Source organism: Periplaneta americana, chromosome 12 (assembly GCF_040183065.1).
Source record: "Periplaneta americana isolate PAMFEO1 chromosome 12, P.americana_PAMFEO1_priV1, whole genome shotgun sequence".
Taxonomy (NCBI): domain Eukaryota; kingdom Metazoa; phylum Arthropoda; class Insecta; order Blattodea; family Blattidae; genus Periplaneta; species Periplaneta americana.
This window is the reverse complement of record NC_091128.1, coordinates 162,987,042-163,002,586: the sequence shown is the minus strand read 5'-3', so window position 1 is coordinate 163,002,586 and position 15,545 is coordinate 162,987,042. Positions and strand designations below refer to the sequence as shown.

At 38.4% G+C, this 15,545-nt stretch overlaps 1 protein-coding gene across 13 annotated transcripts in view; it reads right to left on the bottom strand.

Moving 5' to 3' along the window:
* Piezo (piezo type mechanosensitive ion channel component) overlaps positions 1-15,545 on the bottom strand; it is a 303,168-nt gene that overhangs the window by 149,869 nt on the left and 137,754 nt on the right. For all 13 annotated transcript variants that reach the window (XM_069842458.1, XM_069842460.1, XM_069842464.1 and 10 more), the window contains exons 3-5: positions 12,998-13,093; positions 4,734-4,856; positions 2,565-2,828 (exon numbers count right to left, since the gene is read on the bottom strand). In XM_069842458.1, the coding sequence (XP_069698559.1) occupies positions 2,565-2,828; positions 4,734-4,856; positions 12,998-13,093 (483 nt within the window). The remainder of the gene's footprint in view (positions 1-2,564; positions 2,829-4,733; positions 4,857-12,997; positions 13,094-15,545) is intronic.

Here is a 15,545-nt window from a genome sequence, read left to right as displayed (position 1 = left end):
TAACTCGAATCTCTCAACAAAGCCATTAGCCCCACCGCCCCCATCCTGATGAACAACAATGAGTGTTCTGGACACATTTGCGGTAGTCAAAACTCCTGTAACATTTTTATCGTGCCAGAACTTCAGAAACGTTAAATTGGTAGGCCTATCTATTAGCCGCATTTCGTCCAGATACAAAATCGGTTTTTCCACTTTCCTAAGCTTTCTTATTTGCTGTAGATATCTTCACGTATTCTAATTTACAGTGTTTTCCTCAATTTTTTTTTTTCCTGCACACTCCTTCCACCTGAAATCCTTTTTCTTCAGTATTCGTCTTAATGTTGTCTTTCATTTCAAATCAATTTTCTCTTGTAAAAGGGTAGACGTTTGTTGCAGCTTGGTTCTATTTTTTTACTTGTTAATTAACGACACTGTAATAACTACTAGCTTCTTCAGTGTCGATTGAATTGATGATGGCGAGATGGTATTTGGCGAAATGAAACAAAGGATTCGCCATAGATTATCTGACATTCGCTTGGGAAAACCTCGGAAAAAACCCAACCAGGTAGTCAGCGCAAACGGGAATCGAACTCACTCCCGAGCACAACTGCAGATCAGCAGGCAAACGCGCTACCTCCTGAGTTACGCCGGTGGCCCTCTTTCTTTTTCAAATAAAAATTCTCAATTATATCTTTTTTGTCAATCTCCCGTCGAAGTCATCTACATTTGCGTTTCGGTAGTCTGGACGTTTACATTTTTTTTCTCCCTCAGGTGTCGACAACGCACTTTCTTCTGTGCAGTCTTTCATTTCATTCCTTATACGCTGTATTGTTCTTGTGGATAGATTAGAGTACTTTCCTACCTTTGCTGTAGGTTTCGTAAGAGGAATGCAAAGGCACTGTTGTTCTTTTTCTTCATCACAGAATTATTTTGCACTTCTAATAATATTCCTTTCTTCGCTATAGATTGTCAATCCTTGTTTCCTCTTTGTCGACATATTTACAATAAACAAAAAACTGCTATAAACCTAAATAACAGTATACAATAACATAAATTCTATTAACTATATTATTATCAACACTATTAACACGAAAAGCAAAGGATAACTAAATCAATACAAGAATTGTGGTATACTGAAAACAATTGTCTTGTTGAAACTAATAAAACACTACAGTAAAACCCCACTATTATTTTCACAAAGTCGCAAAGATTCATAGACACGTGCAGTAGATGTTTGTGAAACAGGAATATTGCAGTGAACAGCGCGGTGCGCATGCGCGACTGTTTCCCCTCCGCCCCGTCTAAGTACCTCAGCCGCCTTCTCCTGGCGTGACAACAGTACATAGTATGGCCATAGTATCAAACCACACATAGGCCTAAATAACGTAAATCCAAACTTCGGCTTTTATTATCATCTATCCTGTTTAAAATTGTTGAAGAATGGGTTCATAATACACAACCATAATATTCCTTACTATTTGTTTATGTTACTACCTAAAATATAACGTGTAATAAACAACAGTCTTTGTAGTTTCATTCTCTTCAGCTCTAATCAACAATAACAACAATCCAGGTTACCAGGCGACAATGGAAAACAAAAGATTGACAACAAATGAATGTGATGTATAAACAATTGAATACTGGTACTCCTTCAAATTGAAGTATCATGATATAGGGATACTGTACTATTTAAAATTTCAAAGGGACAATGGGAGGAGGGTGAGGGGGTGAAACCTAAAATGTAATTCTCTAGTGTTTGGTTAGAACATGGTAACTCTAAAAATGGCCATTTTTAACTAAAAGTGCAGCTCTATATAAAAAGACAGTTCTCTTTCGTTTGGTATAGCCGTGATATATCCACCTAATCTTATGTTATTTTCATTTACATAAGTACGTATTATGAGTTTTATAGCAAAAGTGAAAATAAAAATGCTTTTATCTCAAAACAGGTTTTTTGGAGTTATCATGTTTTGACCAAACACCACAGAATTAACACTGGTTTTAAACTCCCTCCTCAATATCAGAATAGACGTGTTTTCGTTTAAATTAAATTTAATTGAAATAAATAGTTATTTAGACTGGAAAGCTCTGAAATAAAAGCCCTGTATAAATTTTATCTGTGACAGCAAATGAGAAGTTAGCACGAAATACTGAGGAAAACTAACAGCAACTATAATATTGTAAAGTAAACATTGTATTTGCCAGTAGTCATTGTGAGAGAAAAGTATTTTTTGTTTATAGTCCAAGTCCAGTATTTTGCCAGGACAACCCGGTAGCAGGCGAATCTTAATCATAGGAAGTGCCAATGGTCAACATTATGTACAATTATTTGTTCATTACAAAATACTGTTTTAATGCACATTTTTTCATAATTTAATTTGATTATGTCTTCTAAAATAAACTCTTTTTGAAGGGTGGGGTAATAGCAGGTGTTTCACCCACTTTTAGCTGATGCAGTTATGTTTTTTTTTAAATGGGTTATTTTACGACGCTGTATCAACATCTAGGTTATTTAGCGTCTGAATGATATGAAGGTGATAATGCCGGTGAAATGAGTCCACCATACCTGGGATCAGAGTACTCACCCACTGTAATGAAGAACGCTTTACGTCTATTTCGATACGCTATAGTACTGGATACCGGGGGGAGGATGGCAGCTGTCGACGGAGCACTGGCTGATGAAGCACGGCTGCGTGTGGTTTCTGCTGATAGTTTTGTGCAACCCACGTACACAGCAATAGAGGTGATAAGCATGAGCACTTCTGGAGCAAGGTAGCGGAAACCATCTTCTACTCTAATTCCATTCAGCCGCACCAATCCCACGTGTCGCAAAATGGACTCTGTTGTATCTAAAAAAAATTGTAATTCATCAATTAGTACTCAATACAGTCTATGTTTGCTTGTACTACATTTTGCAATATACAGCGTGGAAGCAATACAACTGCAGATTTTAACAGTTTATTTCTTGGATGGAGCACAGCAATAAATTATAATACCATATTAGTCCCAAATGAATACTTTTCACATAAAAATAATTTTTTCCTAAATGTCAACACTGTTTTACTCAATAAGTACTAGGTACGTTTCTGATTTTTATTATCATCATCAGAGAAACTGATAAGGGATGATTTATCTCTTTGCAATTTTTAAATAATATGGACGGTTTTCTTGTAAATTAAATAAAAATATTAACATATATTATTTCCTGCCCTTTTTATTTTAATGTATTCTATTGCCTCCTTCAATCTGTACAGTTGTATCACTTCTAATAATAATAATAATAATAATAATAATAATAATAATAATAATAATAATAATAATAATAATAATAATACATTATTAACAATAATATTATTTTAAATACTTCTTGCACAGTTGCTACTCCGTTATTTTAGCAATTAGACTATTATTATTATTATTATTATTATTATTATTACAAATAATACTTCATAAATCATACAATTAGACATTAATTTCTTACTAGGTACTTGTAAATTTCTCACGAGAGGTGTTTTTTATTTATTTTATGATGCTGTTTGTCCAAGGAATAAAATAATGTTTTGATGATTTTGAAGTAAACATGTTACATTCTCAGCTGAACCGATAATATCAGTGGTATGATTTTTACTTCGGTGTTCCACATACTCTGTGGTTCACACATCAGATCTTGATATTTGAATTTCTTCTGAGCTTCTCCTCTCCACTGATTCCATCAGTTGAAACTGTAATTTCTGTATAATAAAAAATGCTTGCGTCATTATTACACTACACAATCATATCTCTAAAACGTCCCACTTTAATATTCACTTTATTCCAATACTACTTAATCTTAGGCAATGTTTGATAGCTCATACAGTGCACAAGGTTCCCAGGTTTCTGTTTCATTACAACGATTCAATACGTGATATTCCAACTCCGTGTCAGGTGTCACCGTGGCTGCGACTTCTTCAATCCTCATTCGTAGATCATGTAGGCCTCGTCGTAGAGGTGGCACGTAGACTTTATATAACCCCACATAAAATAATAGCAAGATGTTAAATCAGGAGATCGTGGCGGCCATTTCATGTAGGCCTAAGCATTGTGCTATCCAACGTTGGGGAAGTGTAAGATTGAGATAGTCACGAACTTCACAGTGATAGTGGGGAGGTGCGCCATTCTGCTGGTACAGTAATCATTCGAATCTTCATTCAGTTGAGGCATGTCCAGATAGATTATGGCAGTGATTGTGGCCTCCATGAAAAATAATATAAAAAACTGGACGTACAGTTTGTGATGTGAGATGGCATAAAACATATTGCTGCGCACAGCGCCGCTTGTGGCCAACCAGGGAAACTGTAATTAAAACTACACAAAACCGGATGGACTATTTTTCACGTGTCACCATATTCATCATAAATTGTCCGCCGGATTATGAGCTATAAATTACAGAAAGTGTAACTTACTTTAGAGACAGACATGGTGTATATACCTACTTGTATTTAGTCAACAGTTATTTGTATATGATAGGTAAGACACTTTACTTTACACAACAGGAAATCCATGGAAAAAATAAAATAAATTGAAATATATGTATTTTTTTTTTAATTCAAAGGGGGTAACTCACCCTTTGCGTGGGCTCCTGATTCTGTAATTGGTAACAGTCCTTAATGCAAGGTGCAACAAAATTCAGTTATTGCAATTAAAAAATATTGTAGTCTAATAATTATGATGGTTTTAATATGTTACTACACTGTCAGCTAGTTCTGCCAACTCACTATTTTCCTTAAGAAAGTTCCCATATGGTGGCATAGAGAGAAGGACGATCTGGAAGGACAACTGTGCGATGGACGTGAGGAAACTGAGCACCATCACTGCCCGCAGGTACTGGCCTGTGGCACCTGAAATCAAGTAAAATCTCCATTAAATTGTAGTGAGTTACGAGAAAAAAATGCATGTTCACAGTTAAATATATTTACAAATTCTTCCTTTTTCATAGTACATGCGGATCAATGAAAGAACAAACGAAGTAATACATGAACGGATGAGAGGACGAAGGGAACGAAAAAAGAAAGGTATGAGAGAACGAAGGGACCGCCGAATGAACAAAGGGACAATGAAACATAAAAAGAAACTCTTCCTATTGCGGGAGTGAATACGTTCTGCAAAATATTGCGCAGTCTTCTGGAGCAAAGAAAACTAATTTCAGTCACTGAATAAATATTTTCTATTTTTTTTTTAAATCGATACGGTGATTCGGATATATAATGTTCGGATGATTGGAGTTCTGCTGTAATAGATGAATGTATGAAATGACGAAGGGACAGAAGGAAGAAGGTTGAGAGAACGAAGGGACCGACGAATGAACAAAGAAACAAACAAAGGGACTAGTGAAAGGACATATGAAAGAACGACCCGACCGACGAAGGACAAACAAACAAACGAGGGGACAGACGAAGGAACAAACGATAGGACCAACGAAGAATCAAACTAATAAACGATGGGACCGACGAAGGTACAAACGAACAAACGATGGAACAGACGAATGGCAAACGAACAAACGATGGGACCGACCAAGGGACAAACTAACAAACGACAGGACCGAGGAACAAGCAAACAAACGATGAGACTGACAAAGGAACAAACCAACGACGGGACCGACGAAGAAACAAACGAATAATGGAACCGACGAAAAAACAAACGAACGACGGGACCAACGAAGAAACAAACGAACGACGGGACCGACGAAGAAACGAACGACGGGACCTATGACAATAAACGAAGGGACGAAGGACAAAACGGACAAACGACGGAAGGGATTAAGGAACAAACGATGGGACCTACGAAGAAACAAAAAAAAAAAAAAAAAAAAAAAAAAAAGCGAACAGACGACAGTGTTACAGCAACCTTATATGGTTAAGGCAAAACATTCCATTTTACAGGAGGGCAAAGAAACGTTTTTTTTTTCCTCCTCTCTTGTACGGAGAAGGGATCCGAAGGCTTGCACTGCAGCCCTGAGGCTTATTGTGCTTACCACTCCTATTCTGTGAATGATTGGGTAGCCGAACGGCAGCGCTCTTCTGTAAGTACAGCACGCCGGCTATGGTATGGATGATGATGATGATGATATATGAATTAATGAAGTTACCCAGAAATTCTGCTTCAATTGATTCAGGGAAAATCCCGAAAAAAACCCCAACCAGGTAACTGTTCCAACCAGGATTTGACCCAGAGTCCGTTCATTTCACGGTCAGATGTGCTAACCGTTACTTCACGCGGTGGACAAAGAAACATTTTTAATATTTTTGAAAATGAACAATGTCTGACATAAGAGGATTTCAAATCTCTTCTTGTGATGTTTGTATTCGTGAGTTAACTTATGTGTTTGGGAAAGTTTATATCAAGTGAAATCTTATTTTGTTCATTTTTTGACGTACGAGGTTGCTGCCCAACATCATCGATCTTATATTTACTAATGGCTGGTAGTTTGCTGTTCCGTCATTCACCCATATTGAACCAGCTGTGTAGACAAATTTACCGACAGTCGTCACCCAGGGTGCGCCATAGCAGGCTGGTTTACGCTACATTCGCAATGAGATGAGATGATGGAGATTTTTTGGGATGTCACAGGAGAACCGGAGCTACAGGAGAACGCCCCCTATGTTAACTAGACCATGGCTTGCCCAACACAAGTCCTAAATCGGGGATACGCCGGGAATCGAACTCGGGTCCAGCACTCTGGCCACTAGACACTAGATCACCGGCTAGGTGGGATGTATAAATACAGAGATGAAAACAAATACCGTACCAATATTTTATTTCAAATTCCAAACATCCTTGCAATTCGAACCATGCTCGTAATAACAATCACCAACAGCATAAAAATGTTTCACGCAATTATAGGAATTCGATGAATCCGCTGTCACTTTTTTTTAATATCTGGGCTATTCACACGGGCTAAAAAATTGGATGTCACGAATCTTGAAGGGATGACAAACCACTATTCATTGCTAGTATAACAAGAAGGAAGTGTATTCTAGCTGTAATGTACAGCTTTACAAATGATAACTTTTTTTAACAATTCTGGAAAAAAATATGCGTTACGACATGTCAGAGATAACACACGACAGCCTCGTAACTTGGAGATGACTCATAATGCGAAAATAGCGCTTACCAAAAGGCTTCATTTCATTACTATAGTGCACGCGCACTTATGGAAACACACGTTGCAGCGACTAGCATGCGACTAATTACATAGGTAGTGCTAGAAAAAGTGGCGTACGTGAGGAAACAATTTTGGTGTTGGCGTCCAATTGTGCACTGCAACTACTCTGCGGACGAATGAAGGTGGTCGTACGACAGTACGTCTACAGTCAGCCGGTCTAAAAGTTAGAAGGTCTAAGAAACAAGTCTAAATTGGAAACAAATGGCTAAGAAATAAATGTCTAAGGACAAAACGTCTAATTTATTGCAAAGTCTAATGTAAATTTCTACAGACAAAATGCCTAATTTACTATAACATCAAATGTAAATGAAGTCAAGCAAAACCTCTAAAGAATTGTTATAATTGTTATTACTTGTTATATAAGTTTTATTTGAATATAAGTGATGCTGTTGAGCCAGTCGCCAACCAAATTTTAAAAGTTTATATAGGAGGAACACCTAGAAGAGGTGTACCACCAAAATTCCCACCAAATGTTTGGAATATTTTTGATTTAGTAGGCTACAAAATAGGTATCAGCGAACAATAAAGTCTTGAGGGCTGGCACAGCAAATTCCAAAAGATGACTGTCATCCATCATGCGTCCATCTGGAAGTTTATCGAAGATTTAAAAAGAGATCAGCAAGGAAAGGAAGTACTCATTAACCAAAAACAGGTAGAAAGGATGGGTGCCAACTACCAGGCGTATAAAGATAGAGGTGAAATTCGAACATATTTAAGAAATCTGAATTACAGGCTTTTATTGCAACAAGAATCAATCCCTGAAGATGAAAATGTAAATTAGTGATTACATCTACATTTTGTGTCAAAGCAGTGAAATAAACAAAAAAACTTTGTCGGTATTTTTATATTTCTGCTATTAGACTCAATATCTTTCAGCATAAGGCAGTAGACATATTGGTAGACTTATTTTCTGATAGACCATGCAGTAGAGCAGACCTTATTTTCCTAGACATATCTGTAGATCTGCTATTAGACGAAAAAAAAAAGTAGATCTCGTCTTTGGACAGATTTTCTGTGGACCTACTGTCTGTGTTCCATCTTAACATACGAGTGTTAGCCTCTGTACTAGAATTTTACAGCTGTGTTACTAAGTATCTACGAAGTACAGAGTGCTCCAAAAAAAGTCGACCGAAACACTTCAATAACATTTTTACATAACACAATATCTAGTATACAAATGTGTTCTGCATGTAAAAAAAGTAAAAGTAAATTATGGTTTATTTAACGATGCTCGCAACTGCAGAGGTTATATCAGCGTCGCCGGTGTGCCGGAATTTTTGTCCCGCAGGAGTTCTTTTACATGTCAGTAAATCTACTGACATGAGCCTGTCACATTTAAACACACTTAGGCCTGAATGCCATCGACCTCGGCCGGGATCGAACCCGCAACCTCTGTCTTCAGCCATTGTGCATGACATGTTCCATATGCCCTATAATCTTAGTGACCATAGCATCAGAATGCTCCCTTGTTACACTGCGCAGAACTTTTTCAATGTTTTCACGAAGATCGTGGTATTCAACGCAAAGACTTCTTATGGAGGTACGTAAAATTTAAAATAAGCATGTTCGTTTCATGAATAATCAGGGCTAATGAAAACGATTTCTGTCACATCGAATTTGTATTGCCTTCTATTATTCTACCGAAACTTTTCGTTAGGATTCCCTGGAGTTTACACCAACGCCTGACTCATCAGGCAGTCCTCGTCTGCCGTCATAATCTTTTGCAATTTCTTTGCTGATAAATGAAAAGACATTGTTCTTATACAGGAGATACCTAAAGTGATTATGTAATACCGTTTATCCCGCTAATTGTCAAAATGATGAAATCTTGCAGCTCCGCTTGTTATGCTAATCGTGTTCCTATAATATTACGATAAATTTGTGATAAATTGTTGAATTTAGTTTAAATATAGTCCTGTCCCGCGCCGTGGCGTCGCGGTCTAAGGCATCCCGCCTAGGACTCGCGTTACGGAATGCGCGCTGGTTCGATTCCTCATGGGGGAAGAAATTTTCTCATGAAATTTCGGCCAGTGTATGGGACCCCTGTCCACCCAGCATCGTGCTGCACTTGGGGAGCTACGATAGGTAGCGAAATCCGGTTGCGAATACCAGCTATAACGGCTGGGGGGATCATCGTGCTAACCACACGATACCTCCATTCTGGTTGGACGATCGTCCACCTCTGCTTCGGCATGTGGGCGTGAGGCCAGCAGCCGGCTGGTCGGTCTAGGCCCTTCACGGGCTGTAGCGCCACGGATTATTATTAATATTAATATTATTATTATTATTATTATTGTTATTATTATCATTATTATTATTTACAGGTCTAATATGAATTAAGTATAACACTTTTAGGGGTACAAGCCTGAGTGGAAAAGTGCCTCTAGGTGTAAGGGGAGAAAAAAAAGGTTGAATACCACTGGCGTAGACCAATGCTTCTCAACTTGTGCCTATATCAAGATTGATTAGCTCATAAAATGTTCCCAAATCCCCCTTAAAACGTTCAATAACTCTATCTCTGTACACTTGCTACCTTTGTTATTAAATGTGGACCAATGATGAAGTGGGAAGACACAGTGACATCTCACTGTTACTTTCTCCGAATATATTGGTCTCTGGGTACCCATCCGTTTTTCCTAACTGAGGAAACAACAATTCTGCTTATTGGAATGTCTACTGAGTATCAGACGACATTCGTCAGACCACCACCAATTTCGGACATAATCCGATTTTCATGAACATCGGCCAGAACACGTGCACAACATCGCAGGCGTGCTTGTAAGTGATGAAAGATGAGTGGAACGGAGAAAAATTCTCTCCGGCACCGGGATTTGAACCCGGGTTTTCAGCTCTACGTGCTGACGCTCTATCCACTAAGCCACACCGGATTCCCATCCGATGTCGGATCGAATCCTCTCAGTTTAAGTTCCACCTCTTGGGTTCCCTCTAGTGCCCTACCCTCATGCACTGCGTCATAGATGTATGACAGTGGCACAATGTCCACACATGTGCAGAGGTGCACTCGTTATGAGTGACTAAGTGGCCGGGATCCGACGGATCACTAAGTGATTATTCGCATATCATTTATTAAACTTAAACTGATAGGATTCGATCCGACATCGAGATGGGAATCCGGTGTGGCTTAGTGGATAGAGAGTAAGCACGTAGAGCTGAAAACTCGGGTTCAAATCCTGGTGCCGGAGAGAATTTTTCTTCGTTCCACTCATCTTTCATCATATGATGACGCAGAATATCTGCATGGAAAATATAATATGTACTTCGGTATGTGCTTGTAAGTGTTTCAGTTCTTGAAACACCTGTATTCCATATGTGTGTCCTCCAATATCCACAACCATGCGTTTTTAAAACTAGAATAATTTCGGTTACTTTTTTTTTTTATCACCCTGTACCTTCTCTATACACTCTCTAATGAAACGTTCCACACTGAGAATTTATGAGTGCGATAGTGAAGTGGGTAGTCCAAATTATCACCGGAACACCTTGGACCTTCCCGTCTGCTATTGTTCTGTATGCAAATTTTTGTTCATTCTCTGCAAAAAAAAAAAAAAAAAAAAAAAATACGATGTGTAGCTCTATCTGACGGGAAGGGGTCTCCGAGATGTAAACAAGGACGTTCACTGACAATTTATCAGCAACTGTAATTTATCTAACTCATATCACCCGTGATGACACTTCTATCTCAAGAAATTCCTAAGTCGTTACGTTAATAGTATATTATGAAACTAGTTTAAACAGCGACCTTCCAACTCCTCCTTCAGTGCTGGGAACAGATGAAAGTCGCTAGGCTGTAAGTTGGGTGTTCAAGGCGCTGCAATTTAGCGTTGTGTTTTGTTCGCAGTATTCGGTCGAGAGTTGCCATGGAGGAGGAGGACACCTCGTCTGAGAGGAGTCCAGGGCGCTTGTGACGGATTGCAGATTTGAGACGTTGTAAGGTTGCACAGTAACGATCAGAGTTTACTGTGTCTCGTGGTTCGAGAAAATCAAGAAGAAGAATTGCTTTGGACTCCCAGAATACAGTCAACATGGCTCTTGAACTTTTTTCTTACTGGTGAAGTGGAATGTTTCCATTCCATGGACGTCACTTTCGCTTCTGGGGTGTCCTGGACTCCTCGCCCGAGCTGTCCACCTTCTTGATCACAACGCTCGCCAGAACACTGCAAACCAAACCAACGCCAACTTGCACGTTTTAGCTGGGACTGCCCTGAACACCAAACTTCCAGTCCTGATTTTGAGTCTAGCAACTTCCATCTGTTCCCAGCAATGAAGAACGAGCTGGAAGGTCACTGTTTCCAGAACGATGGGCAGGTCACAACAGAGGTGCGGCGTTTTCTATATAGCCAGAGCCATAATATGTTCTTTGAAAATGGCATTAAAATTAGTACACAGATGGGAGAAAATGCCTCGACAACGAAGGTGCTTACGTGAAGAAGTAGGCCATGGATGGAGTTAAAGGATGTGTAAAATAGATAAGTGTAAATTAATAACAATAAATTTCACAGCAATGGGCAAATTACTTACTGAACGCCCCTCGTAACTACAAATTTGTAATGATGGGTAGTTCGATTTTATTTTAGGAGGTTATTTTACGACGTTTTATCAACAGCTTTGGTTATTTAGCGTCAGAATAAGATGAAGGTGATAATGCCGGTGAAATGAGTCCGGGGTCCAACACCGTAAGTTACCCAGCATTTGCTCGTATTGGGTTGAGGGAAAATCCCGGAAAAAAACCTCAACCAGGTAAATTGCCTCGACCGGGATTCAAACCCAGGCCACCTGGTTTCGCGGCCAGACGTGCTAACCGTTACTCCACAGGTGTGGACAGGGTAGTTCGATATCATGGTCAATGAAGAAAGGGGTTGCTATTACAGCAGTAATGTATTAAATATTGTTGTTTTCTAATGCCAGGCGTTTGACAATAAAGTCATTTGACCTCTTGCACTCCAATATTTTTTTAAAGATATTATCATGGTCAGCCAATGAAGCACAGATTTTGAGGTGTTCCGAATCCATTTCTTGGTTTGAGTTGCACAATGGGCAGTTATGGGACTGATATATTCCAATTCTATGCAGGTGTTTGGCCTAACAATCATGGCCTGTTGCCAATCTAAATGCAGCTACAGACGATTTTCGTGATAAATCGGGAATTAACTTGTATTAAATATTATAGCATGGAAAATCTTTTCATAACTTTATGGCACAATTTGTGCAGCTAATAATAGAAGCCATGACGTTTTATTTGGCACGGTAATATTTTACGGCGCTGGTATACAATAATGTGGCATATTATGAACGATTCTCACTAACGATAAATACTATTTATGCAATCCTAGTATCAAAACAAGCTTGTTATGACGCTATAAATAACGCACAATTGGTCTAATTCTGGCACTGGTGCCAGAAAAGGTTACCTAGCAACTAGTATTTCATGACGTCATCATCGCCTTCACAAACAATTTTATATAATTTTATTTTATAAGAAAATGCTTCAAAACAACAACAAAATAACATTGTCTTAGAAACGATTACTTAGCAACCATGCAATATATTACGTTATATCAAGTACTCATGTCTCTACTACGTCATAACATTAATAGTTTTTTTCTTACATATTTTAATGCTAGACTAGCATAAAACGTTGTATGTATAATCTTCATTACAAACACTCGTGAAAATTATTGGGTTCGCTTACGCTCACGCGCTAAACATTCACTCGTGCTGTAATTACGAAGATTAGCCTATACACTAGTTACATAAATTACTATTATAATGCTGGAGTATTATTATTTTACTACTCACCAGCCATAGTTTTGTGTGTCGGTATCCTCACCATTGGAAGCAGGAGGAGGAGAAGGAGATAGATGAATGACAAACCCGTCTGCCGGAACAAGACACCTGTAACAAAGAACAGCACTCAGTGAATATGGATGCAATACATTTATTATACCATATTAGTGCAGACAGTAACATGACAGTGGGCGTGCATGTGGATGAAAAATGGAGTTATATTCCAAAAGTAGTCCTGCCTGCGTTACGAAATGCTTGCTGTTCGAGTTCTTATGGAAGAAGAAATTTTCTCATGAAATTTCGGCCAGTGTATGGGACCGGTGCCCACCCAGCGTCATGATGGGGAGCTACGATAGGTAGCGAATCAGGTTACGAAAGCCAACTATAACGGCTGGGGGGGATCATCGTGCTAACCACACGATATTTCCATTCTGGTTGGATGATCGTCCACCTCTGCTTCGGCATGTGAACGTGAGACCAGCAGCCGGCTGGTCGGTCTGGGCCCTTGAAGGGCTGTGGCGCCACGGATTCTTTGTTCTTTTCCAAAAGTAACTTCACCAACGCACACCTCTTAGAGATAATAAGAAATTGACACTAAAACTGAAATGAATAGGTTTTACTCATTCCTACCGTACAGCCTTATCTTTTTATTTATAATTGGGCCTAGCCCTTTCCAAATTCAAATTAATTAGAAAATGGAATATTTTATTGCTATTAAGAGACGATATTTCAGTGAATAATGCTTATGTGAATAGAACCATAGGCGGAGAGAGAACCGTTTCCATGGGGAGGGGGGCAAAGCAAAACCATAGAATCCCCATATAACGGGGTTATGGAGGGACATCATTTTCTTCCCCTCTCCGTTACAGCTTGACCGTGGTACAGTATATCGGAATACGATTATTTAATAAAAGGTATTTTCAAGGGCGTTTCTTACAATGTTACATCCATATCCGCAATGTTTCGGACAGAGTTGTAAAGGACTTGAACTGTAGGTCTACTACAAATTATAATAGAGCATAACTTAAAACAAACTCCCTCTTTTTCTCTCTCGTACATAAAGACATGCATACATCAATAAAACTACGTAACAGTGCTAACAGAAACTTTTTTTATATGGAGTTTAATTTCCTGAAGATATCATATGAAATGTAAACTCTATTTTTTTAATATCGTCTTTAAGTTTACACATTATACCGGGATCACTTTTCTTTTTCCTGCATTGTTATGCAGTATGTTATTCATATTTCTCCAAGTGGCGGCCTGGCAGACTTCTAACACATCAGTACAGGCTCTTACAAAATAAACACTACAGTTCTTCTATTCCTCAAATGACGTATATAAATTCTTATAAATTCAGAAATTTAAAATAAGTATTATAGTCCAGATACATGATCTGAAAACATTAATTCGTCAATTTAAGAACAGAAACTTAATCATAAACAAAAGCAAAAAACATCTTTTGAATCCAATATTTTATAATATTAGTAGAAAAAAAATTCAGACAAGTTTGGGGGGGGGCAGTGCCCTCCCATAACTCCGCCTATGAATGGACATACCGCTCTTTTCGATGTCTGTAATGTTGGAACAGAATATCATATTCAATATTATGCATTGTACACGCAACAGACTCATAAGGATTATTCTGCTATCTTAGTTCTGTAGCACCCACAAACAAGGTATTGTTACGCGTTTGTGTTTAATAGTACATTATGCAACGAGCCTATAATGATAGTAATTAAGACGCAAGCATGTTTGTTAATGAAACGAGCGCAAGCGAGTTTCATAATTTTCATACGAGCGTCTTAATTACCATTATAGGCAAGTTTCATACGACTTTTTATGCTCGACCATATTTCTAACTTGAAATTATTCAGAAGTACAGTATTCATTTTATTTGTATCTGACAGAAGATCGGAAGTGACCTTGTTCACAGTTCTTAAATTGTGAGATGTGCGCAGACGCGAAAGTATTGATTTCTTCCGAGGAACAATAATGTCATTGACCTTGATGTAATGTAACATGAACTAATTTTTATATAACCTGGAAATTGATATAGAATTGAAAAACGAGGTGACAAATTGAATTTATTTGAATATTATTTACAATTAACGCTAATTATTATAGTAACAGAACATAACCTTCTGCGACAGTATTGGATTTCCAGCCTCCGTGACGTTTCCCTCGTTGTCTTTCGATTGCATATCCGAGAATAATCGAAAACCTGAACTTTAATGAATAGGTGTACTTTAATGACATGCATTAAAGGACTGCTACCAGGTGTACAGTTACTACATTTCGGCATGGTCGAGCATAAAATTAATTAATTCATTATGAACTGATACTTGCCACCTAGCCGCCACTGCGTGGCTCAGCGCATCACTGAACCTCATTAAACTTGAGGTCGCCGTCGGGCGGAGAAAATGTTGAAATATTTCCTGACGATTTTCTTTACAGAGGTCGGAATTGGTACATTTTTACAGAGTCCGACACCTCCCCCACAATCATGTCCGGAAGTGAGAAACTTGCTCGATCATTTTATTACCTATTGAATTTTCGT